This window comes from Dromiciops gliroides, chromosome 2 (assembly GCF_019393635.1).
Source record: "Dromiciops gliroides isolate mDroGli1 chromosome 2, mDroGli1.pri, whole genome shotgun sequence".
In the NCBI taxonomy this organism is placed as follows: domain Eukaryota; kingdom Metazoa; phylum Chordata; class Mammalia; order Microbiotheria; family Microbiotheriidae; genus Dromiciops; species Dromiciops gliroides.
Window position 1 is genome coordinate 98,346,350 of NC_057862.1, and position 27,382 is coordinate 98,373,731.

Consider the following 27,382-nt stretch of genomic DNA (forward strand, 5'->3'; position numbering starts at 1 on the left):
CTTCGGTCCTTTAACGTAGAAGCTGCTAGATCTTGCTTTATCCTTATTGGAGCTCCACAGTATTTGAATTACTTTTTTCTAGCTGCTTGCAGTATTTTCTCCTTCACCTGGGAGTTCTGGAGTTTGGCTATAATATTCCTGGAGGGTTTCCTTTTGGGATCTCTTTCAGGAGGTGATTGGTGGATTATTTCAATTTCTATTTTAGCTTCTGCTTCTAGAATATCAGGGCAATTTTTCCTCACAATCTCTTGAAGGATGGTGTCTAAGCTTTTATTTGGTCATGGTTTTCAGGTAGACCAATGATTTTCAAATTATCTTTCCTAGATTTATTTTCCAGGTCAGCTGTTTTTCCAAGGAGATATTTCACATTGCCCTCTATTTTTTCATTCAATTGGATTTCCTTTACGGTGTCTTGGTTTCTCATAAGGTCACTAGCTTCCATTTGTTCAATCCTAATTCTTAGGCAGTTATTTTCATCAGACAGTTTTTTAATCTCCTTTTCCATTTGGCTTTTCAAAGTGTTGACTTTTTTCTCATGACTCTCCTGCATCATTCTCATTTCCCTTTCCATTCTTTCTTCCTTTTCTCTACATCTTCTATTTCTCCTACTTTCTCTTCAAAGTCCCTTTTGAGAGTTTTCATGGCCTGAGACCAGTTCATATTTTTCTTGGAAGCTTTGGATGTTGGAGCTTTGACCCTATTATCTTCTTCTTCTGAGGTTGTATTGTGGTCTACCTTACCCTCAAAAAAGTTTTCGATGGTCTTCTGCTTTCTCTGCCTACTCATCCTGGCTTACTATTATTTCTTGGCTTTTAACTCCTTCTTAAAGTGTGGTGCTGCTTCCAGGACACACTGTTCAAGCTACAGCGTGGCACGGGGGATGGTTGGGCTTCTTCTCAGCCTGCCTGGCCTCACTTTCATTTGATTTTAAACTCTCCACTGGGGGGTTATGGGGGGGTGGTGTGTGTGTGTGGGGGGCTGCTTCTCGGTTCCACTCCTGTTCTCAGCTTCAGAGAATATTCTTTAGGGTTAGATTATTTCATTTCCAACAGATTTTTAATCTGTTTCCATGGCCCTTTATTGAATATAATTTTCAATGCATTTATGATCTGAAAAGGATGCATTTCTGTCTTTCTGCATTTGGCGGTGAGGTTTTTATGCCCCAATACATGGTCAATTTTTGTGAAGGTGAAAAAAATAAAGATATACTCCCTTCTGTTCCCATTCAATTTTCTCTAGAGGTCTATTATATATCTAACATTTCCAAGATTCTATTTATCTCTTTAACTTTTTGTTTTGTTTTTTTTTTTGGTTAGATTTACTTAGTTCTGAGATAGGGAAGTTGAGATACCCTGCTAGTATACTTTTATTGTCTATTTCCTACTTTAATTAAACGTCTTTAAGAATCTGGATGGTACACTATTTGGTGCATATGTTTAGTACTGATATTTCTTCATTGTCTTTGTTCTCATTTAACATAATGTAATCCTTTCTTATTTCTTTTAATTAGGTCTATTTTTGCTTTTGCTCTGAGATCATGACTAAAAACCCTGCTTTTTTAGCATAATAGATTCTGCTCCAGCAGCCCTTTATTTTTATTCTGTGTGTTTCTCTGTTTCAAGTGTGTTTCTTATAAAAACGTTGGATTTTGATTTTAATCCATACTGCCATCTGCTTGTTTTTTTGGGTGAGTTCATGCAACCGCATTCACAATTATGATTTCTATGTATCTCTCTATCCTATTTTTTCCCATTTATCCTTTTCTTGCTTTCTCTTTAAGCTATCCCTCCTCAAAAATCTGTTTGGTTTTTGACTACCGCTTCCCTTAATCCACCCTACCTTCTATTAGTACCCTCCCCTTCTCCCATTCCTTTCCCTTTCTACTTCCCTGTTAGGTAAGATAGATTTCTATATCCAACTGTGTGTGTTATTTCCTCTTCGAGCCAATTCTGATGAGAGTAACATTCAAGTGTTACCATCTCCCATCTTCCCCTCTACGGTAAAAACTCTTCCTTTAGCACCTCTTTTACATGAGATAATTTTCCCTATTGTACCCTCGACCTTCTCCCAGTGAATCCCTCTCTTAGCCCATAATTTTAATTTTTAAAAATCACCCCATCAGAGAAAAGGGTAAATAAAAGGGAGAGGGGCTGATAAAGGGTAGAGCAGATTGGGGGAGGCAGGGGAAGAAGCAAAATGTTGGTGAGGAGGAATAGGGTGAAAGAAGGGGGAAAAAGTATAAAGGGGGTAAATAGGATGGAGGGAAATAGACAGTAATAACTATGAATTTGAATGGGATGAACTCTGCCATAAAACGGAAGCGAATAGCAGAGTGGATTAAAAACCAAAATCCTACAATATGCTGTTTATAAGAAACACATTTGAAGCAGAGAGATACATACAGAGTAAAGGTAAAAGGTTGGAGCAGACTATATTATGCTTCAGCTGAAGTAAAAAAAAAGCTGGGGTAGCAATCCTTAAATCAGACAAAGCAAAGGCAAAAATAGATCTATTTAAAAGAGATAAGGAAGGAAACTACATCTTGCTAAAATGTATGACAGATAATGAAGTAATATCAATACTAAACATGTATGCGTCAAGTGGTATAGTATCCAAATTCTTACAGAAGTTAAATGAGTTACAAGAGGAAATAAACAGCAAAACTATACTAGTGGGGGATCTGAATCTTCCCCTCTCAGAATTAAGTAAATCTAGCCACAAAATAAATAAGAAAGAAATTAAAGAGGTGAATAGAATGTTAGAAAAGTTAGATATGATAGATGTCTGGAGAAAACTGAATGGGGATAGAAAGGAATATACCTTTTTCTCAATGGTACACAGCACCTATTCAAAAATCACCCCATCATAGTCAACTCACACTCATGTCCTCTGTCTCCTTCTAACTGCCCTAATAATGATAAAATTATTAGGAGTTACAAGTATCATCTTCCCATATGGGAATGTAACTAGTTTAACCATTACTTAATCCCTTATGATTTCTCTTTCATGCTTACTTGTCACACTTCTCCTGAGTCTTGTATTTGAAAGTCAAATTTTCTACTCAGCTCTGGAGGTGTTCAGTGGATTCTTTCAATTTCTATTTTACCCTCTAATTCTAGGATATTGGGCCATTTTTCCTTGATAATTTCTTGAAAGATAAGGTGTAAGTGATACCACTTTTAGGTCTTTTCCCCAAAGAAATCATGGAAAGGGGAAAGGGACCCACATGTACAAAAATATTTATAGCTGCTCTTTACGTGGTAGCAAGGAATTGGAAATTGAGGGGGTGCCCATCAATTGGGGAATGGCTGGACAAGTTGTGGTATATGAATACAATGGAATATTATTGTGCTGTAAGAAATGATGAGCAGGAGGAGTTCAGAGAAACCTGGAGGGTCTTACATGAGCTGATGATGAGTGAGATGAGCAGAACCAGAAGAACACTGTACACAGTATCATCAACATTGAGTGTTGATCTACTGTGATAGACTATATTCTTCTCACCAATGCAATGGTACAGAATAGTTCCAGGGCACTCATGATAGAAGAGGATCTCCAAATCCAAGAAGAAAAAAAAGAAACAAAGAACTGTGGAGTATAGATGCTGAATGAACCATACTATTTCTTGTGTTTTTGGTGCTGTTGTTTTGTTTTTTTTCTATTTTGAGGTTTTTCATCATTGCTCTGATTTTTTCTCTTATAACATGACTAATGCAGAAAGATAAGGTGTAGGTTCTTTTTTTGATCATGGCTTTCAGGTAGTACAATAATTCTTAAATTATCTCTACTTGATATATTTTCTACGTCAGTTGTTTTTCCATATTTTTTTCATTCTTTCAATTTTGTTTTATTGTTTCTTGATGTCTCCTGGAATCCTTAGCTTCTACCTGCCCAATTCAAATTTTTAAGCAATTATTTTTTTCTACTGAGCTTTTGTACCTCTTTTTCCATTTGGTCAATTCTGCTTTTTAAAGGAGTTCTCTTCGGTGGATTTTTGTGTCTTTTATCATTTGGCCTATTCTGTTTTTAAAGGTGTTGATTTCTTCAATATTTTTTTTTGTGGCTTTTTTACCAACATGTTGATTTTTTCATTATTTTCTTCCATCACTTTCATTTCTTTCCCCAATTTTTCCTCCACTTCTCTTATTTGATTTTTAAAATCCTTTTTCAGCTCTTCCAGGAATTCTTTTTGGGCTTGTAATCAACTGACATTTTTTTCTTTGAGGATTTACACGTAGGTGTTTTTGTTTGTTTGTTTGTTGGCTTGCTTTGTTTTTGTGGGGGCAATGGGGGTTAAGTGACTTGCCCAGGGTCACACAGCTAATAAGTGTCATCAACTGTCTGAGACTGGATTTGAACTCAAGTCCTCCTGAATCCAGGGCCAGTGCTTTATCCACATTGCACCACCTAGATGCCCCTACATGTAGGTGTTTTGAGTTTATCCTTGTCTTCTGAGATTATAGTTTGAGCTTCCCTGTCACCACAGGAACCTATATGGTCAGGTTCTTTGTTGTTGTAGTTATTTTCTCATTTTCCCAGCCTATTTCTTGACTTTTTACTTTGTGTTAAAGTTAGGCTCTGCTCCTGAGGTATATGAGGCACTGCCCAACTTTCTGGGTTGTTTTGTGCTGCTGTTTTCAGAGCTAGTTTTGGTTGGTCTGTAAATTTTCAATTCATCCAAGGTGGTATGAGCTAAGGAGAGGTGTAGTCACTGTTCTCTTGGACTGTGCTCTACTATGTGAGCAACCACAAAGTCTCTTGGAAACCCTAAACCTGAGACCAGGACCCTATTCCTTTTTGAGCAACCACAAGTACTATTCTCATTTCTGGACCTGTGACCAGGGCTCCTGCTCTGCTATGGCCATAAAGGTTAATGGGGTTGTGTTCCTTTTCACCTTGAGACTGCAACCTGGAATTGTGTACTGTCAATGCAACAGGGTCTTATACGCAGTGCCAGCAAAGGATCCCCTGTACTCTCCTTCTGACTAGTTGTCTGACCCTCTTAAAGTCTGTGGGCTGATAACTGCTGATGCAGTCATTGCTGTGGCTGAACTGCCTCCAAAGCCTGCTGCTGGCTTGCCAGGGCACAGACACACTGAACTATTCTCTAAGTCCTACCACCATCCCAGTGAGGCAGAACTTTCCTGCCAATCTCCTACAATGTCTTGAGCTGGAAAATTGTTACCAACCTTTTGTTAATTCTGCCACTCTAGAATTAGATTTTAGGTGTTATCTTAAAGTTATTTGGAGGGTAATTTGGGAGTGCTGAGGTGAGCTCATGCCTATACTCCACCATCTTGGCTCTGCTTCCTCAATTGCTTTAAAAAAAAACTGAATTGATTCATTTTGATAATTCAGCTTTTGTTATTGCTAATTTGGGGTGCAAACTGTGAAAGATTTATTTTTATTGCTCTAAGTTTGTAATTAGTCCTAATTACAAGAAATCACTTAAAGAGAAAAAAAGATAATTTTGTTGAAAATCAACAGTAGCAGTGGGCCGTTAGACTGGTGCAGCCTTGATCAAACATAATAGAATTAACACTATAATTTGCTCTTACCTGAGAATTGTGCACAACAAATATCTCCAATGGCTGGATAAAAGTCTGATTGGGTAGACATTTTATTACAGTACTCACTGAGAGACAACTGAAGTTCAGCAAGCTGGCCTATAGACAAAAAAGTATGCTTTTAAAAATAAAAATATCCATTTGTAAATTCATAAGAAAATATATGAAGACTTATAAAAGAGGACGGGTGCTAACATTCTTCAGGTAGTAGATAAAATGAAATTTACTTACGGCCACTTTGTAGCTGTTGACAAAAGAAGTCTTCTGGAGTTTGAATATGGGCAACGACACCACAAAATTCATCTCCAATATTTAGGGATAACACCTTTGGAATAAGATTACTCTTACACTCAACCAGTGTTTTATCTTTGTTTGTTTTTTCTCCAGGATCTTCAAAATCACCTTCTCAGAAAATTCAAATAACACACATTTAGAATTAATTAAAATTATAATAACACAAACTTGTAAATATATTTTAGTCACTTATAAAAGGAGACATTACTCTTAATAAACATCAATTTTTATGATTCCTTTATTTATTCCATTATCTGAGTGATCTTCATTTGCCAACAATTTTTAGGTACTATTCCATTAATTTAATATGTATATTTTAATCACAGTTAGATGAAACTGTTAAACCTGACCGTCCCCTTTCCAGCTTCCTTTTGTGTGCTGTCTTTCCCCAATGGATAGTAAGCTCCTTGAAGACGAGGGATAATCTTTTTTATTTGTATCCCCAGTGCTCAGTACAGTGTCTGGCATATAGAAGGTACTTAATAACGGCTTATTGAATTGAAAATCCACATTTTGATACTTATTAGCTGTATGATCAAGGAGAAACAACCCCTCTGAATCCTATATCCCTTATTTTTTAAGTAGAGATAACTATTTTCATACCTCTTTCATAGGGCTGTTATGGGGAAAGTACTTTGTAAACCTTAAAAGCACCATGGGAATGTCCATTTTTATTTTAAGTAGTGTGGTCTACTGAAGGAGTCTGGCCATGGAAACCTGGGGGACTGGTTGTTGACATCCTTCCTCTGGTCACCTAGCATTCTTTCAGTACCCTGGCCAAACTGTCCAAGACTGAATTACATATGAGTTGCTGATTTGCATTGGTAGAAAGTTTCTCATGCCAACAAAATAAGTCTAGCTTCTCCCCCAAATTATTAAGTATGACTTCATTTAAAACAAAAGGAGAAAAAGATTTCTTCACAATTAAATTGAAGATGGTGACCTATTATACATGGAACAAGAAACTATATAAATAGTGTGGAGGAGAAAGCAATAAGACAGATTTTATCCCACACTCTCAAAATGGAAAAATTTTCTTCATCTGAAGTCAATGTTATTGGCATACAAAATATTTCAACAACACAAATACTCACTTTTATCTGAACTTTGCATCTTGGAATTTTGTCCCTTGGGTCTCAAACCATACCCCATTTCCAAAAGGACATGGTCTAAGTGTTTTCCTATAAGATAGAAAGTGATTATTTCTTTAAAAAATGTATAATGTCCTTTTATGAAATATCACATTATTTATCAGGAAACTGGGCGCAAAGGGCAGCCACAGACTTGAAATATTTAGTAAATAGAACTCTTTTGAGCTTAAGGGGATTATGTTTTAGAAATAGCTAGTTATTTAATAAAATTTAAAGGGGAAATTTTGCATAATGTAAAAAACATGAACTTTGGGATAGTAATTATTTAACATACCTAAAGGCTATCTCATTGAGAATTACTGAAAATACAGTAAAATTAAGATTATCAAAAATTTTCTGAAATGATATTAAAATACTGATATTATTATAAAGTATACATATGGGGCAGCTAGGTGGTGCAGTGGATAGAGCACCAGCCCTGGAATCAGGAGTACCTGAGTTCAAATCTGGCCTCAGACACTTAACACTTAACTAGCTGTGTGACCCTGGGCAAGTCACTTAACCCCAATTGCCTCACTAAAAAAAAAAAAATAAATAAAATAAAGTATACATATATTTCAGTCAAATAGTGCTAAGTCACTTGACTAGTTAATACCTATACAACTTCTAACAAAGTATATTTTCTAAAAGGCCCGACAAGAGTTATAGCCATTTTTTGGGGTTGTTTTTTGGTTTTGGAGGCAATTGATAAAATGACTTGCACATAGCTAGTAAACGTCTGAGGCCATATTTGAATTCAGGTCCTCCTAAATCCAAAGCCCATGCTCTGTCCAGTTACAGAAATTTCATTATAAATAATGAGAATTTTAAAATAGCGAAGAAACTGAAAGGGAGATCAGTGTTAAGTATATCATATTAACTGAATTCACTATGTCTAACATTTCAAATTCATTAGGCTTGAATCAAGGAAGACTAGTTGTAAATTCATCCAGAAGTCTAGAATACAAAGTTCTTTTAAAAAAAATTTAAAAGCCCAATTACTTTTAGGTGCTTACAGTGCCTGGTTGATACATTGACTAAATACAAATTTGTGCAGATTGCTCAAAGAGAGTTTGCTGACCAATTTTTTTTTTTTTTTTGAAAAGGGCAATGAGGGTTAAGTGACTTGCCCAGGGTCACACAGCTGGTAAGTGCCAAGTATCTGAGGCCACATTTGAACTTGGGTCCTCCTGAATCCAGGGCCGTTGTTTTATCTACTGTGCCACCTAGTTGCCTCCAGCTGACCAGATTTAAACATCAATTACTTAGAAAAGGAAAGAATCTCTTTCACAATTAAAAACAATACTATAATGAAAAATGACTAGCATGAATCTCATGTTTCCTTACCTTCTCCTCAGGAATACTTGGAAAATAAATGAGAAAACTGAAATGTCTTAAATTGTACAGAAGGATGGAGAAATAAATTATTTTCTGATCTTACCAGAGCCTGGAAGCAAAACGTCAACAGCAAAAGAAATCATGTCATCTTGTAATATATCAAGAATTTTAAAAGAACAATACTGTTCTACTATTAAGGGTTTAATAGCATTGGTACAGTCATTATTCCAATTTCCTTCTGCTGGGATTACACTGGCAACAAAGCACTTTATGGCCTGCAAGAAATTAAAAGTATTCTATACAGAAAGAATGGGCAATGATAACTGATTTTCCTCTTTAAGAACCTATAAAGACATGTAAGTTTGTATTTTATATTCAAGCATTATCCAGAAACCTCAAACTTTTATGGAAAGCTTTAAAATTCCATAAAAAACGTTTTATTGCCAACCATTGTACAAATGTATATTACATGTATGTTTATTTGGAGTTATTTTGGTTTAGAGAAATTATAGAAGTAGATCTTTTAAAAACTCCTTTATTTTTGTAATATGAAACAATTTTTAACTGCAGATTCTAACTATAGCTTCTGGGATAAAATATAAAACTTATCTTTTATTTATTTTTAATGGCATTTTATTTTTTCCAATTACATTTAACAATAATTTTTAATATTCATTTTTTAAAAATTGAGTTCCAGAATTTCTTCCTCACGCCCTTACCTCCCCCATTCCTAAAACAGTAAGCAATTTGACATAGATTATATATGTGCAATCATGTAAAACATATTTCACTATTTGTCACGTAAAACTTTTCTTTTAGGCTTTTAAGGCCATTCACCACCTCTCCAGCCTAATTATGTAATATCCCATTTTTTTATACACTACAGCCTGATCACCTTTTGTTCCTTCCAGTAGATATTCCCTCCCATCTCCATGTCTTTTCAGGGTTCCCACTCCTAGAATACTCTTTTGCCTCACCTGTGTCCTATAAAATTTTTTTCCTTTCAAGACACAACACAAGTACCACCTTTCTACATACTTATTGACTGACTGAAACCTTGCCTGATTCCTTCCAAAATGGTAGTGCCTCCCTTAAAAACCTATCTTGCGGGGGCGGCTAGGTGGCGCAGTGAATAAAGCACCGGCCCTGGATTCAGGAGTACCTGAGTTCAAATCCGGCCTCAGACACTTGACACTTAACTAGCTGTGTGACCCTGGGCAAGTCACTTAACCCCCATTGCCCCGCAAAAAAAAAAAAAAACAAACAAACAAACAAACAAAAAAAACAAACAAAAAAAACCTATCTTGCATTTATTCTGTATATACTATCATATAAACATATGTTGTGTCCTTGATAAAAGGTCCTTGAGAGCAAGGAGTGTTTCATTTTTGCTTTTGAATCATTGGTGCCTAGCACAACACCTGGTACATAGGACGTACTTAATGCTTGTGAAAAGGATGAATAATTCCAGAATGTGTATGACAAAGTTGTATTTAACTAATTTTTAAAAAACAAAATGATGTGCTGAGAAGTGGAAATAATCCCTCATTTGTGACCAGAACTTTACTAAATTTAGCATATTTTAAAGGGAAAAATATAACATTTATTAAGCACTTACTATGTTCCAAAGGGTAGAAATATGAGTCAATCCCTATTCATAAAGAGAGAGAAAGAAGCTGGGGGTGGTGGTGGTATGGGTGGGTTGGTAGAGAAGAAAAAGAAGGGGAAAGGGAGAAAAGGAAGGAAAACAGCAACGAAAATGAGGTTTTCAAAGAGCGTGCATCAATGTTTTACTAAAAATCCAAGTGCTATATTCAGATGTAGTCGAAGAGCAGAACAAGCAAAAACAGTGAATTCACATGTGTGAATTCACAATGCAATTATCCTGCATATTAAAGCTAGTTGTTCCATAATCAATGTATCTCACACCAATAATTTCTAAATTAATTTGGGCATAATCAATTAGCATTTATAACTTGTACTTCAAATATGAACAGAACCTATAAATTATGGTCTAAGAAGCATTCCCCAAAGATGAAGGAAGGAGGGACTAGGTAAATTTTATCATGTTACATATATTTTCAAAATTTTTTAAAATCTCCACAGATATGATAAAATTTCATAATTAATATTCTGGAGGGGAAATATCTCTACTAAAGCCTGTTCACAGTGTCCCATTAAAAAATGCAAGTAAACCTCAGGTTCCCTAGAACTCAATCTTATACTACTAAGAGCTTAATGGAAAACAAAAATGAAGAAACTCACACAGGGGGGAAAGAGTTCAATATTTTTGTTTAGTTGCTGAATTCGGCTAATTGGAATAACTTCTCCATTTCCGTAATCAATATATAACACTTGTGCTTTCTTCTGCTGTACATCAACATCTTGTACTATTACTCTGTTCCAGGTCTACAGGAAAATAAAACACACTCCTTTGTTATAGAATTTTAGAATCTAACACAAAATTCAAGCAATCTATGTTTTGCATAAATGGAATGAGATCTCATTAATTTAAATGGGCAATAAAGAAAAACTTTTTTTTTCTTTTCAAGGAATACCAAGAAGCCTCTCTAAAAGTTTATTACAATTATTGTACATTTTAATATGTACAACTAAATATTGTATCTGTAATACTGTCATGTTTTGTTTCAATTGAATATGTACAAGCTATTAAAAAAAGTCACTAAGCTACTAAAACTAGCAAATGGTAGGAATACAAAAGAGAAAAATATTATGGGATAAGACTTAAAATTAGTACTCAACGGACTTTCTAAGCACTGGTATTCCTATGGATTAAATGATAAAAATAAATGTGTACAGTAGTTCTACTTAATAGTTATTATGGTTTCATTTTAGAGATTACCTGATCCACAGAGTACTTGGCAACACAGATTTCCCCTTTGATAGGGATGTATTCTTCTTGAGGCATTGTATTCATATATGATTCTTTCAAGCTTGTAGACAGTTTTCTGATATATTCTAAAACTTCTGAAGAACAGATCTGTATATAAAATTCACCTGGGTGCTTGAATTCAGTAACTGTACCCTTTTTTGACATTAAGAATGAAAATATATAATTACTAACATTCAAATGAAACATTAATTTCTTAGAAACATTTTATGAACAAAAGATTCAAAGAATATTCAAAATAGCTTACAAATGCTATCTATGTTAATGATTTTATCAATGATATTTGCAAAGAAAAGTTTCATAATTTCACTAAAAGTTAACAGTGAAGAAAATAAAGGTGGCTGGGGATATGTAAGAATGTTAACTATCTACAATCCTTCGAAAATATCTGAACATATTAGATATATAATCAATACCTTTATTTCCATAGTTTTTCTTAGCTGCAGATTTTGTAAATCAGAAAACATTATTTTCTTATTACATCCTATTATTTCTGTGGTGATTCCAAGTTGATAATCATCCTGTTTAGAAATAGAAAGTTACTAACTTAAATGATTTGACTCTCATGCTATATTACATGAAGCAAAAATTCCCAGAATCCTTAAAACCAATTTTACTACTTAGACTTGAGAAACATTAAAATCCTAAAGACCATATAGTCTTTACCTTTATTCTATTTCTAATATTCAACCAATACTTCAAGAGAAATATATAGATGATTTGCCCAGCCACAAAATAGTCTAAATTCCTAGTAAATAATAATTTATTCTGTGCTTCCTTTTGAATATATAGAAATGTGTATTAATAATATCTTAACATGAACTTTTCAGAGATAGATTAATATTTCATGATTACATAAGGAGTAAGGAATCTATAGAAAAGTCTACAATTAAGTGGTGGGAGTCACAGTTGCTAAATTTGTAGTGATTTGTAATGATCTAGCCCATATAATAACAAAGAATTGGCATCAAAGGAGCTACAGTCTTCCTACATATTTTTTAAAAGGTCAGGAATTCACAGTTGGAGGGCATGCATAAAAGATTACTTTGGGGAGAAGGGAAGATTCTCATAAGAGAACTTTAAACACATTTTACAAAGTGATTTCTGGCAACATTTGGCCCTACTCTTAATATTGCATATGATGGTATACCACTGCTCCAACAAAACAAGTACTATTAAAAAAAAGTCCAAAGAAGTAATGTAGATTGGTTATAATAATTAAGTTGTTTCTCTTAATTCAATAAAAACGCTGTCCAAATTCTAAATCTAATAGTAAAGAAAAATATGTTTACCTCTTTATTTACTTCCACTTTCTTTGTTTCACAAGATAATTTAGTATCTTCAGGTTTAGGGAAACTGGAATATAGCAAATGATTAAAATATTAATACTACAGAACTAAAGCAGCAATCAAAACACAACTATCCTTAAAAACAAAAATAGCTTAATCTCTCTACAGAAAAATGCAACAATAAAGTAAAACATTAATTCTTTGTGATAAACACAGTAAATGATGGCTTCAATATCCAAAATTTTTCCTGACAGCTGAGCAATGAAAGTATTATGGTTCCCCATAACATACAAACTACTTAAAGAGGTACTGAAAATTATTCTGTATTAACATTGATAAGGTACCTTTTAATTGATTTATTTACCCACTATTTATTAAGTATGTCATATGTGTAGACCACCATACTAGGTGCTGGGAAAAATAAATTCTAAATAAGACATACTCTCTTCCTTCATCAGGTTTCTAATCCAAAAGAGATCTTGCACATTTGTTGAAATGACAAGCAGACAAATATACTTATAATACAATAACCATAGTACAGAATATAATCAGCACACAAGAAAAGTTTAAGGTGAAAAGGAAAGATAATTTCTGAAGGGGAAGAAAGTAAGAAAATTCAAAGTTTTCCTGGAGGAAGTAGCATTAAATCTGGGTTTTGAAGGGTAGGTAAAAATCACAAAGAAATAGGCAATAAAGGAATTTCTAATTGTAGAGAATTCCTTGAACATAGGTACAACAGGAATGTGCAAGATTATGTGCAAGGCAGATCAAATAGTTCAATCAGTAAAAGATCTATATAAGTACAAGGGAGATACCTCTAAGGTAAAAAAACAAACAAACAAAAAAAACCCAGGGGTGAAGGCCTAAAATGTTTATTTGGTTTGCTGTAGAGTCAATAAAGTGATCTGAGCAAAATAATGATTAGAACTGTGGGGGGCAGCTAGGTGGCACAGTGGATAAAGTACTGGCCCTGGATTCAGGAGGACCTGAGTTCAAATCCGGCCTCAGATACTTGATACTTACTAGCTGTGTGACCTTGGGCCAGTCACTTAACCCTCACTGCCCCATTAAAAAAAAAAAACTGTGTACAGTTGAGACTAATCTGACAGTAATACAAAGAACAAATCAAGAGAGATGAAAGACTGCAAGTGTGTGTGTGTGTGTGTGTGTGTGTGTGTGTGTTTTTAAACTAGCCTGCTGGAAATGAAAAAAGGAAAAAAAATCTGACATCTGAAATATGCTGGAGCTAGAAACTACATGTCTTGATAACTATTTAGATATGAGAAGCAAGGAAAAGAGAAGTCAAATCAAACACTAGTTTTGTGCTTAAGTACCTGAGTGACTAGGAAAGCTAGGTGGCACAGTGGACAGAGCAACAACCTGGACTCAGGAAGACTCATCTTCCTGTGTTTAAATCAGACCCATCTGCACCTGAGCTTCCTTTCTGTTTTGGCCCAGCTGATTCATTAATACTGAAACTACTTGTAGTTGCCCTCCATTCTTCCCCAGTAGTTTATTGGGCCCTTTCTGACTAGAAGGGTACATTTTCCAATGTCACTTCATCTCTTTTATTATTTTAGTACTGTCCTTGGGTTTTTCTTGGCAAAGATACTGGAGTGGTTTGCTATTTCCTTCTCCAGTGGATCACCTTTTGTCAGAACTGTATTATGACCTGTCCATCTTAGGTAACTCTGTAAGGCTTAGATCACTGAGCTATGCAAGCCTCTCTGTCATGACAAGGCAGTGATTCAGGGGGACCTCCCATTAACAGGACAGTTAAAGAGCTAAGACCCAATAATGCTTACTGCCTTCTATAACTATGGGGAATTAATACCTGAGTTGGATCAGAAGCAGAGCTTGATTGCAAGGTACCTGGACTAATAGCTTCTAGAGGTATCAACTGGTGAGATGGAAGGGGTACTCACTTTTCTTGCCTCCTACAATGTTTCTTTGTTCTCACAACTCCTTCCCCTAATACTTTCACCATCTGAGTGAAATAAATAGTTTTCAGAAGGAAATTTTCTACTTCAAGAAATGCTTGAGAACTGAGGGAGGGGGTGAAGCCATCCCTCTGTGAGTGCTATACCAAGTAACTCTTAAAAAGCACTGAATCCTTTTCTTTGTATAATGAACACATATATAGTATGTAGTCATGAAATACAGAAAGTTGGTCAGATTAAAGAGAATTTCTCAGATAGAGGGTAGGGACAGAGCCCTACAGGGATTTCCTTAATTCTAACTGATAGTTCTATTTTTTATTTTCCTAGCTCAATTTTAAACTATGGTCAGCATCACAGGCCTATGAGAAAGAACAATGGGAGAGGAGAGCAGGCTATGAAGTTGTAGGCAAGCACACGCTGATATCATAACCACTGGAAAACCCAGTGCAAAGACACTTAAGAATAACAGGTTTTGATGTAGCCAAGGGGTTGGTGGCCTGATAGCAGCACCACCTGCTGACTTAAATGTATTATACACTCAAGGAAATCAGCTAGATATGAATAGGTTAAGTTTTAGCAGCACCACCAAGTGGATATTTATCATCTACATCACCTGTCACAAGGTGACAAGAAATAAAAAGGCAACTAACCCTAAGAAAAAGTTAAATATTACTTGGAACTTCAAATATTAATGTCTCCAATAGCAAAACTCTAATAAACTGATTTTTCTAAATATCATGAATAGCTATTGATCTTTCAGTTTTAACTTTTCTTATTTTAAAACAACTTTCTTCATAATAAAGTACAAATCTCATATACTCACTTTTGTTTAATAGGTTTGCACACAATGCTGTGTGCAGACCAGTCTCTTCTCTGGCATGCTACACAGCAATAGTATGTTTGCTTGCACTGTGAACACCTCAGGGATCCTAAACAATATAAAAAGTTACTACTGTGTTGTACCAAATTAAAATCCAAAATTTTAGTTAATTAGAATTTACAATTTTTTCAGTAACATCTTGTTAGTCTATCCTTAACTCCCAAAGATGAAAGTCTAAATGTTATTTTTTTTTTGTGGGGCAATGAGGATCAAGTGACTTGCCCAGGGTCACACAGCTAGTAAGTGTTCCGAATTTGAACTCAGGTCCTCCTGAATCCAGGGTCAGTGCTTTATCCACTGCGCCACCTAGCTGCCCCTGAGAATGCTATTTTATGCTACTACTTATGCCTACATTTGTGTCAGGATTAAACATTAATATAACTATTAACAGGTCAACACATTAGTGTACTGTTTATAGTTTTAAAATTTATTTTGCAAAAGTTTTGACTCATAATCCCTATTGGGAGATTAAAAATGGATTAATTAGGGGGCAGCTAGGTGGCGCAGTGGATAAAGTACAGGCCCTGGATTCAGGAGGACCTGAGTTCAAATCCAGCTTCAGACACTTGACACTTACTAGCTGTGTGACCCTGGGCAAGCCACTTAACCCTCACTGCCCTGCAAACAAACCAAACCAAAAAAACCCAAAATGTATTAATTAAGACCATCAGAATTATTATACTAGGTTAAACCCAAATGGTCAATCTAACCTCATGTTCTCTCTCAATGGTAAAAAGACATATTGTGGAATGCCATCAACCTCAAAATTTCAGTGAAATAATAATAATAATAATAATAATAATAATAATAATAATAATAATAATAATAATAATAATAAACCATCGCCCTAGTTTTCTTTTCTAATTTAAGGAGCAGCAAGTCCAGAGCAGATTTTCTTAACTTTTTCTGAAGCTATATTTTCAGTCTGTACCTCAACCTAGGATGATAAAGGCCAAAAATTTATTATCTTATATATGCTATTATTTATTATTATTATTATTTATTATCTTATATATGCTATATTATGCTATTATTCTGCCCTCAAAGTTCCTTCCAAGGCTTTAAGCAAAGTCTAAAGCATATTTTTTAGTATACAAAAAGGTCCTAATATATTGGGACAATGCACAAATTTGTGAATCACTATAGCAGTAATGATTACACTGATTGTACCTACACCTCACAAGGTGGTTATAAGGGTCAAATGAGATAATATATTCAAAGTGTTTTCCAGACTTTAAGTACAATCTAAATTTTAGTTGCTACTCCTGCTGCGGTTGTTATTATTATTTTTTAAAACATTTTTATTTATAGTTTTTTTTTAAGTGAGGCAATTAGGGTTAATTAAGTGACTTGCCCAGGGTCACACAGCTAGTAAGTGTTAAGTGTCTGAGGCCAGATTTGAACTCAGGTACTCCTGACTTCAGGGCCGGTGCTCTATCCACTGCACCACCTAGCTGCCCCTGTGGTTGTTATTAATGAAAAGAATCTTGGGACTTGGAGGTAGGAGAGAACTAGGTTTGAATCCTGCCTCAGATATCCAATAGCTATATAATGATGGTCAAGTCACTTAATTCTATAAGCCTCTTTCCTCATTAGTAAAATTGAGATAATACATTGCTGTAGTAGAAGTAAATTCTTTTTTACAAAGGCTGGTTTCCCTTGAAGGGGAGAAGGAAGCTCTAAATCTATTCTGTGGAGAACTTCCTGGTCTGAAAATTCTCTCCACAAATGTGTATTGGCAATTTATTTCTAAATCAAGTGTCTCAGAGAGTTGCCAAGGTCCTGAGAAGTCAGTTGATCTTGCTCACAGTCCTATAACTCCTCTGTGTCAAATGGAAAGGCTCAAGCCCAGGTCTTTGCTTCTAATTCCAAGGTCAATCCTCTATCTACTCTGCCATGCTGACTCTGAATCAAAGTTCACTTTTCAGCATTTAAGATCACACAGAACAACAGGATTTGGATTAGAAAAGACCTCAAAGATCATCTACTTCAAGTTCACAGAAGCAAGTGACCTGTTTAGATGCAAAGGCCACAAGGTCACCAAAGGCACTTGATATGTGTGACCCCAGCGAATTTTATTTTGGGAGGATCAAATGTGGAATATTCAACTATAAAGACCTTATGTTTATTCACCAAATTAAAGAAACTAAAACAAACTTAATTTCTAAAAAACAACTCAAACTTCACCAAAAAAAAACCCCAAAACAAAACACACACACACACAACCCAACCAAACTTTGCAAATGGCTCCTTTGAATCAAACCCTCCCCACAAACAGACAACAAACTTTTGGCCATTATCTTGTTGGTTAATAAAAGCATCTTTCCAACTGGACCTTCTATGAAATTTAAGATCTACTAACAAGAGGTACATCTTTCAAAAATGTTAATTCTTTTTGCCAGCTGGGAGGGTAGGAAGAGAGCAGACAGACCCCCTGATGTCAACAAGCCTTGGACTCCTCCACGCAAATGGCCCACTGGAGCAGGTGAGGCAATTCCAGGGAGAGATACTGAAGAGGGATAACCAAGGCACTCCTCCTTTCCACAACGGTCCTCAGAAACAAGAGAAGTTAGCTGGATGCAGACGAAGAAATTAGAAGTAGCTGTGGCAGCTGTTGCAACCCGAAATACACAGAAATTGGGAGTTATCCCTGCATCCCCAACACACTAAAGAAAAGAGGGCTGCTGGCCCATTAAATTGTGCTCCAAGACACCCTACATGCACAACCTGTGCAATCAACTGGAATGATGCCACCTACTGGAGACTTGCTGTGGGAAAGCTCCGCCATGAGGAAAATGCCTCAGAGGGCAAGGCCATGTGGCTTTTCCTTGGCATCAGGAAGTGACGTTTGCTCATGGGTGCTGTCTATCAAGGCTACCAGCCAATCAACTTGAGGAGCCTCCTATTTTCTGGGAGGAGACAGGAAGGAGGAAAGAGGGCCTGCACAGAGAGCTCTCTCTCTTTTGGGTTCCTGACTTGATGGTGGTGGTGGCAGCAGAGGACTTCACAGGAAATTTGAGGAAAGATAGGAATGCCAGGCTGTTGGAATTCTGTTCTCAATCTTTTTCTTTCTATTTTCCAATAAACCCATAAAAACCTAAACTCGTTTTATCAGGGATTTTAGTCAGTTTCCCCCAAAACTGGGGCAACAGATTAGAATCCCCATTTAGAATCTTACATTACACACAACACATCCAGGATTCAAACCCAGGTCCTCTAATTCCAATTCTAGCTATCTACAATACCATGTTGCCTATTATGGCAGTTAGATCCCATTTTAATTTTTTTTAAATCATACCTTTTGCTATGCCACTACATAAGAGCCCATATTTAGTTAAATTCATTTACTTAAATCACCCAATTTTCTTTTCTAAAAGTTTGGAGTTGCACTGGTTATGTAGATTCAGAAATACTTAAGATATATACACTTAACACAGCAAGAGTCCCCAGAGAAAATGATACACTTACCATATAGCCCACACCGATGGCAAGTCGTTGACCGAGGTGATGGTATTAATGAGTTAAATAGTTTAGAATCATAGTTTAGAGACAAAGGATTCTCACTCAAATTCTGTAGCATTTTTGGTTTTGCAGGAGACAAATGAGTACTAAGCTTCTATAAAGAAAATATAGCAGTATTAAAATCTAGATAATTTTCATAAGTTAGTAGCTAAAAGGTTCAAAGGACAGGGATTAGACCTGCAGCAGATGAACTTTCCAGATAAGGAACCTTTGCCTTCTCTGTAATTTATACATATTAATCTTTTTTGTAACAAGGATCCCTTTGACAACCCGGTGAAGCCTGTGGATCTTTTCTCTGAATGTTTTTAAGTACATAAAATAAAATACAAAGGAACAGAAAGGAGACTGATTATATTCAAATAAAAATATAATTTCCCCCCCTCTAAGTGTATGCCCTGCAATCTCTCTTTGGATTCATGGCCCCCAAGTTAAGAACCCACCATAGAGAGCTGCCCAGGGAACTAAGAGGTGAACTGCCTAATGTCACACAACCTATGTCAGAGGTGGGACTTGAATCCAGATCTTCTTGTCTCCAAGGTCAGCTCTCAATTCACTATGGCATGATGCCTTTCACAGGATAAAAGATTAGAAAACTGAATCTAAACATGATTACTTCCAATTTAAAGAATTCCTATGTCCAATGCAATATTAGATTTTTAACCGAAAAGAAACAATTAAAAAACCTTATGATAACTTACAGTGTTCAGTTCTTTGGTTGGTAAATTATTTCCAATGTTTAATGTTGTTACTGAATTTCCTGGGGAAGAAAAAAATGATACCTATATATAGTCTTCTTTCATAAAACAAAAATAATGCTAAAATTCACTTAAATGAAAACTTGAAACACACTAAGAATGATTTTTGAATCTAAGATAAAAGTACTTATTATAACTACTTTTAGATAAAAAGCTCCAATAGAGCAGTAACAGTATTTATTCTAATCTTTGCATCTCTACTTTCAGTGTTCTAAACATAATAGGTATGTAAATGGGGGTAGAAAGTGGCAAGTATAAAATAAGCTATGGTCCCAATTTCCTATATGATCAATATGGTCTAAAAGTACTGTTATTCACAAAACTTGTCTCTAAATAAAAAATCATTATTTCACTATCAAAAAAGGCTTTACTTGAGAAATACAAAGGAAGAGTTACTTTATAGATTGATACCTTGGTTATTTCAATGAATGTGTGACCTCAGAGTAGCTACTTACTTATTGGTATAAGTCACAACCTTGTGATTCCCAAATATGCCTTTCTGTAAATCCTCCTTAGAGGATCTACCCCAAGTATGGAAACCATCTTCTGCATCTTTACTATCTTATGGACACTGGTGCAGTGTTCAGATTGATAAACTTCATTTCTGCTTCTCCTTTTCTGATAATATTTGTCCTTGAGGACTCAAACTACTTCTGATACAGGCATTATGATTAATATGCAGCAGCACTTTTATACCTGCTTTATATCTTTCCATTGCTCTTTAGGTCATTTGTAATTTTAATTCTTATGAGATCACAGTGTTTGACAATCTGCAGCCAAAATACGGCAACAGGGATACAAAACGACAGGCTTTAGTAGTAGTTAGTGGTTGTGTTCAAACAAATTGCCGTATAACTTCTCAAATGCAATCCTGCCCTGGTTCCTTCATCCACAGTTCCTGTCCAAAATTGGGTGTACTAACAGACTAACTCAGTGGACTTCCTGTTCGTATATGCCATAGTACAAGACACATTCTTCATCAACTGTTTCCTGTGAGAATGTCATTCAAGGTAATGCATAAAATGTCAAAGGCAAATAGGGTTATCTGAAGAAACTGCTTGTCAGTGGGCAAACCCTCTTCTGTTTGACCTTTGTATAGAGTACATCCCAAGGAATGTGGACATGGGAAGAACACCCAAGTCCTTATTTTATTTCTCATTTAATGATGATGATGATAACACTGGCTAACATTTACATAGCTCTTTACCAATATTATCTCATTTGATTCTCAGAGTAACCATGTAAATGAAAACGATTGTTATTTGCATTTTATAAATACGGAAAGTGAGACTCAGGGAAGTTAAGTGATTTACCTTGGGTCTCACAGTTATAAAGTGTTTAAGGCAGGATTCAAATTCTCTTGACTATCTAAAATATTCTATACTCTATATTGTAGGTAACTATTGTTGTCTGTCCTTAGTTCTCAAAGAGGACCATGACACTGGGGTGATATCATGACCTGCAGTGAATTAGATTTCAAGTGAGGGAGGACTGTGGAGAGTAACCAACCTTACTCTCTCCTCCAGAGCCATCTGGGTCCAGTCGCAAAACATATATCAGGGTGACTGAAGATGGGCCTAGACATTTAAGGCAATTGGGGTTAAGTGACTTGCTTGGGGTCACAGAGTTAGTATCTAAGATCAGATTTGAACTCAGGCCCTCCCAACTTCAGGGCCAGTGCTCTATCCACTTACTGTGCCACCTAGCTACCCAACAAGTTGAGAGGATCCAAGTTCAAATCTTAACTCAAGACACAAGCTGTGTGACTCTGGACAAGTCACTTGGCTCCAACTGCCTTAAAATATCCAGGCCCATCTCCACACACATACATACACACATATATATCTTGCCACTGGATGTAGGTGGTTCGGGGGGACAGAGTGAGGTTGGTGATGCTGCACAGCCCTCCCTCACTTAAATTCAATTCACTGAAAGCCATGACATCACCTCCTGATATCATGGTCCTCTTTGGGAAAAAGAACAAACAACAACAATGTAGCTAACTATGTGGCATAGAGAAGAGTGCACTGCATTTGTAATCATTAATACTTGAGCTCAAAATCTACTTCAAATACTTATTATCTGCACAACTCTACCACAAAGTTGTGAGGATCTGTGTAAAGTGCTTTGCAAACCTTAAAATACTATATAAATGTTGGCTACTGTTATTAATATCTATCTTTCCATCTATCTGTCTATAGATGATTAAACCAAGTTCAATGAGATAGAATCTCTAATTGATTCTTAAATGAACTTAATATATGCACTTAAGAGCCTTTAAGGCTATTTACTGTTCTGGATGAAATGTTCTTTGTTAATAAACAAATAAAAGATATACCAGGACCTTTTGTTTTCTATGCCTTTCAGTTAACAGTATGACTAAGAAGGTATAATGTAGAACATTACTATCCCTAGAAGAAACTTAACGAATGCTTATTAAATTGACTATTTCCCTTCTTAGTTTCATTAAAGCTATTTTAACATTCTTTTATGTTTGTTTTTGTTTTTTGCAGGGCAATGAGGATTAAGTGACTTGCCCAGGGTCACACAGCTAGTAAATGTCAAGTGTCTGAGGTTGAATTTGAACTCAGGTCCTCCTGAATCCAGGGCCGGTGCTTTATCCACTGCGCCACCTAGCTGCCCTCTCATTAAAACTATTTTCAAGGTATACAGCACCCTCAAAAGATTTTGTAGAAATGATCAAGTCAGCATATGGGTCAGTAGTTGATGATGATCCATTCTATTCTTCAGGAATCTGTAGGTCCTTCCCATTTTTCAGTAATATTTATTTCCTTAAGAAATTTTGGAAACTAGATTCCCCATAAGCCTTTAGAATTGTGCTATCTTCAATGTAGATTTCCTCTATATATACTGAGACAGGATCCAGCACATCTTCAGAAATTCATCTTAGTTGCCACTGTATCACCCGATATAAAATTACTGAGATGGTGGAACCAAATATTGTAGTCCTATTATCAATATTTATGACCACAAACTGTTAAAATAATAGCATCAGCCTCATTCCAATTTATGACTATTGATCATCTTTCCAGTTTCATTTAAAAATTATCTTGGGATGATCTGACTTAAGTTAGGTCTTACACTAAGGTAGCTGCCTATAATCACATACAATATGTTCTCATCAATATTCAGTTCCTGAATGGTATTGGTTTTTGTTTTTTTTAGTGAGGCAATTGGGGTTAAGTGACTTGCCCAGGGTCACACAGCTAGTAAGTGTTAAGTGTCTGAGGCCAGATTTGAACTCAGGTACTCCTGACTCCAGGGCCAGTGCTCTATCTACTGCACCACCTAGCTGCCCATGGTATTGGTTTTAACTGGTGCTTTAACTGAAAAGTCATCTGACTGTGGAAAAGAAATGAAATGACCACTAGCCTTTTTTCTGTCTGTTAGGATGTAATCAATTCCATCTTTTTGAGAAATCCATAGCATCCATATATCTAGGGCTGATATCACTAATTCATTTAAATGGGCTACACTGCAACAATTCATAAGATTTGTGATTTCATAAATTAAGTACTCTCCAATCAATGCAGCTCACAACTCCTCTACCCCTTAGTGGACAAACCACTTCATTGGCCTCTATGCACCATACCCCTTTCTCCCCATTCCCCTCATTAAAAAAAAGTCAGCCCATAGTAAACTTTCTCCTGATGTTTCTCAACTATGCTGGCTCTTTATGACCAGAGCTCATGCTCTGGTAACGGTCTTTAAAAAAAAACACCAAGGTCACCACACCAAGATGAAACATTAGTGTAGGACTTTGGTGGAAAAGTTTGCATATATAATTTATTTCATTATTCCATAGACCTTTATTAAGCCCCTAAAATGTACACTGCACAATTCAAGGTCCTTAAAGAGATTCAAAGATAAATAAAAGTCTTTGTCCTCAAGGAGCATATTGATGTTATAGAAGAAATACTAATAAATGTAATGCAAATTAAAATAATCACACATGCATGGGAGAAGTAAAATTCCAGGAGATAAAATAAAGGCGAAATTTCTAGCTGCAGGGTTGGACAGAGATCCTGGAAAGCTTCAAGGAAGAGACACATCAAGAACAAAACAGATCAAACCCTAAAACAGTAACAAAAATATTTAAGCCATTAGAGTCTCACAAGTAAAGTTACTTCATAATCACCTGCTTCTGGCATGTTTTTTATATAAAAACTTGATTTCTGCCTACCATTACTATTTTAGCCACGTAGGTAATACAAAAAAGTTAAGTAACAGAAAGTAGACTTTTGCATCTAAACTGATCTTTAATTTATATTTTGATTTTTGAAGGTAGTCTTTTGAAATTTCAAACTAAGGAGACCTTTCTAAAGTTCTATCTTTTATGGTATGGTTATATACATTTGACAAGAGATACAAAAACATCTAAAATAAAGATAACCAAAGAATGCTATTTGAAATCACCTGTTGATGTTTTCTTGTCGATTTTTGATCCAACTGCTTCTTTGTTAATACAGTTAGGGTTAGAAGGCGCTGAACTGTTTTCACAACTAGCAAAATATCGTTTAGTCTGTTCACAAAACAAAAAATTTTTTTTGGCAATTCCCACTGTTTTACTTGCATGCTCTGGGCTTTTCAACTTAAAGTTGGGATATGATCGAGGGCTTCGTAAAGGTTCATGTGGAGGCTTGATTTCATTCCTCTCTATATTTAACTGCTCAGTCACTTTGCAAGCAGATATATCTGAATTATTTCTTGACATCTTATCAAACTGGTTTAAAATCACAGATACCTAAGGGAAGAAAAATGTTTAAGAGATAGTTCCTTAAATTAGCTATATTACGGATCAATTACTAAATCAAATGTTTCTCTACACTGTGGATACATAACTTTGAAGAGCAAAAAAGGCAATACATTTTATTCTCCTATGTTTATACCACAATTTTTGTTCATAAATAGCATACTGCTTACAAGAAACATTTAATGCAAAAGATATATATAGTCAGATTAAAATTAAGAGGTTGGTTGGTCAGCTGCATCAAGAAACTTAATTTAAAAAAAATCTTATCAGCAACAATATCTGATGGAAGTAGAATTCAAAATATGTAGAGACAAACAATGGCATTACATAATAGGAAAAGGAAATAATAACATGGTAATAGTTCTCAATTTATATGTAAGCAAACAATTCAATAGTTCCATTTAGTTTGTAAAAGGTTGTAATAAGAAGAAATAGACATCAGTATAACATAGCAGGGGGCTTTACTAATTTTCTTTCTTTCTTTTTTTGCGGGGCAATGAGGGTTAAGTGACTTGCCCAGGGTCACAGAGCTAGTAAGTGTCAAGTGTAAGAGGCCGGATTTAAATTCAGGTCCTCCTGAATCCAAGGCCAGTGCTCTATCCACTGTGCCACCTAGCTGCCCCCTGGGACTTTACTATTAAAATGTGAAATAAAATGATTAACAGTAAATCAGATCTGAACTGCTTACTTAATAAGCTGGAATGAATACATATATATATATACATATATACACACACATATGTGTGTATATATACATATATATGTATATATACATATATATACATACACACACACAAACATATATGGACAAAATGGGAGATACATATTTTTAAGTACACATGAAAACTTGCAAAAATAAATCACATGGGGCAGCTAGGTGGCGCAGTGGATAGAGCACCAGCCCTGGTTTCAGAAGGACCTGAGTTCAAATCTGAACCTCAGACACTTGACACTTACTAGCTGTGTGACCCTGGGCAAGTCACTTAACCCCAATTGTCCCCCCCACACAAAATCACATACTAATTCATAGAGAAGCTCTATATAAATGAAAAGACCCAGAAATTAGAATTTAAGATATAAGCAAAAGGTATACAACTACATGACAACTAAAAACAATCAGCGTTTCTGTTAAAGGAAAAAAATCAGAAAAACAATTAAGATTTAAAAAACAATAACAATACCATATCTCAAAACCTATAGGGGACAGCTAAAGCTTTTCAAAAGGAAATTTATATTGCTAAATGCCTACATTAACAAGAAAAAAGGGGAAAATAAATTAAGTTTACAACATAAAGCTCTAAATAAGGAACAAAGTAATAATCCAAGTAAAACAAGAGATGATAAAAATAAGAGCAGAAATAAACTACTTTTTGGACAAAATCAACAAAATTAATAAAACATTGTCAAATTTAATACAAAAAGGGAGAAAATACAAATCAATAAAATAATAAATGAACTGGAGATAAAAGAAAACAAGAATATTATTAGGGAATACTATATATGAATATATTCTAGCAAATGTGACAGCTTAAAGAAAAATTATTAACTACAATGAAAATCCTTTATTAAGTGCTTATTATTATGTACCAGACACTGTGCTGAGGTTCCCAAGTTAGCACAATAGCAAATGAACACTATTAGTAGAAAATTGTAATAATTACAGAAGAAGGAATAAGAGAAGTAATCAAAGAATTACTCCACTCCCCACCAAAATTAAGAAAATAAAACAAGGTCAGGCAGAAGTATAATAGAATGGTTTCAAACTTTCCAAGAATAAATAATTCCTGTTACATAGATTATTCAGTTCATGAATATAGAGAAAGGGGAATGAGGCAAATATGGTGTTAATTTTAAAAATCAGATAAAGGCAACATAATGAAAAATTTATATTTCTCTCTTATAAATTTACAAGTGAAAATATGGACTTTTAATTAAGCAGGCTTTTCCCAAAGCAAAAAAGGTTAGTTGAATACAAGAAAAACTATATTCCAATTAAAAAAAAACTGAAGAGACTTTATAGGATAAGACAAAGTCATAATGAAATTCATGTGGGAAAATAAGCAAGAATATCAAGAAATACACTGATGAGAAAAAAGCTGAAAGGGATTCTTACATACCTAAATTCTAAAACATAATGCAGAGTTTGTATAAAAACTATGTGATGATGTGAAAAAAAGAAAAAAAATCCCATCAATGGTCTAGATATACTAGCTGTCCAACTAAGTAAATGCCAAATATTAATGTTATAACCATTATTTGGAGAAAATGTTCAACCTCACTAATAATCAAAGAGATGCAAATAAACAATCATAAAACACCACCACTTATCAAATGCATCAAAGTAACAACTCAATGCCAATAAGATTGTGTAGCAAGATGTATGCTTCTCCAGCACTGGTAGAACAACCACCTTATAGAATCTTTTTGGACAGCAAACACACTAAATATTTTTAATCGAATAACTCTCTCAAATAACTCCACAGTTGGGATTTTACCCTGAAAGCATAATCAAAAATAAAAATCTCTATCCATACAAAATTTATAAATAGAATACTGTATTGCAATTAAGACTTGTAAGTATGAACTGTAGGAAACTATGAACTGTAGGAACTATGAACTGTAGGAAATAATACAGAATGGGTGAAAAAGGCAGAAGTAGAATGCATATACATTAACCATGACTTTGAAAATGAAAGAATTTGAAAAAATTATCTAAATTACTAATAATCAGAGTAATGCAAACTTATGCAACTTTAAGGTTTTACTTCATAACTCATTGACTACAAAAGATGACAAAAGAGGAAAATAATTAATGCTGAGGGGACTGGAAAAATAGGAAGACTAGTAGTATACTCCTGAGGGAGCTATGAATTGATGGAGGCATTCTAGAAAGCAATTTGGAACTATGTCCCAAAGTAACAAACTCTATATATAACCCTTGACCTAGCCTCACTATGAATGAGGTCTATGGCCCAGAGAAAG

At 35.1% G+C, this 27,382-nt stretch overlaps 1 protein-coding gene across 1 annotated transcript in view; it reads right to left on the reverse strand.

The window, feature by feature from the left end:
* The window catches only part of TDRD1 (tudor domain containing 1), a 49,179-nt gene extending 24,818 nt beyond the window's left edge, over window positions 1-24,361 (reverse strand). Inside the window, exons 1-12 of the mRNA XM_043987801.1 lie at window positions 24,064-24,361; window positions 19,570-19,628; window positions 18,818-18,965; window positions 15,293-15,398; window positions 12,533-12,596; window positions 11,657-11,761; window positions 11,193-11,375; window positions 10,595-10,738; window positions 8,433-8,604; window positions 6,956-7,042; window positions 5,799-5,969; window positions 5,559-5,666 (exon numbers count right to left, since the gene is read on the reverse strand). Of these exons, the coding sequence (XP_043843736.1) occupies window positions 5,559-5,666; window positions 5,799-5,969; window positions 6,956-7,042; window positions 8,433-8,604; window positions 10,595-10,738; window positions 11,193-11,375; window positions 11,657-11,761; window positions 12,533-12,596; window positions 15,293-15,398; window positions 18,818-18,965; window positions 19,570-19,628; window positions 24,064-24,361 (1,645 nt within the window). The remainder of the gene's footprint in view (window positions 1-5,558; window positions 5,667-5,798; window positions 5,970-6,955; window positions 7,043-8,432; window positions 8,605-10,594; window positions 10,739-11,192; window positions 11,376-11,656; window positions 11,762-12,532; window positions 12,597-15,292; window positions 15,399-18,817; window positions 18,966-19,569; window positions 19,629-24,063) is intronic.
* Between the last annotated feature and the right edge of the window lie 3,021 nt (window positions 24,362-27,382).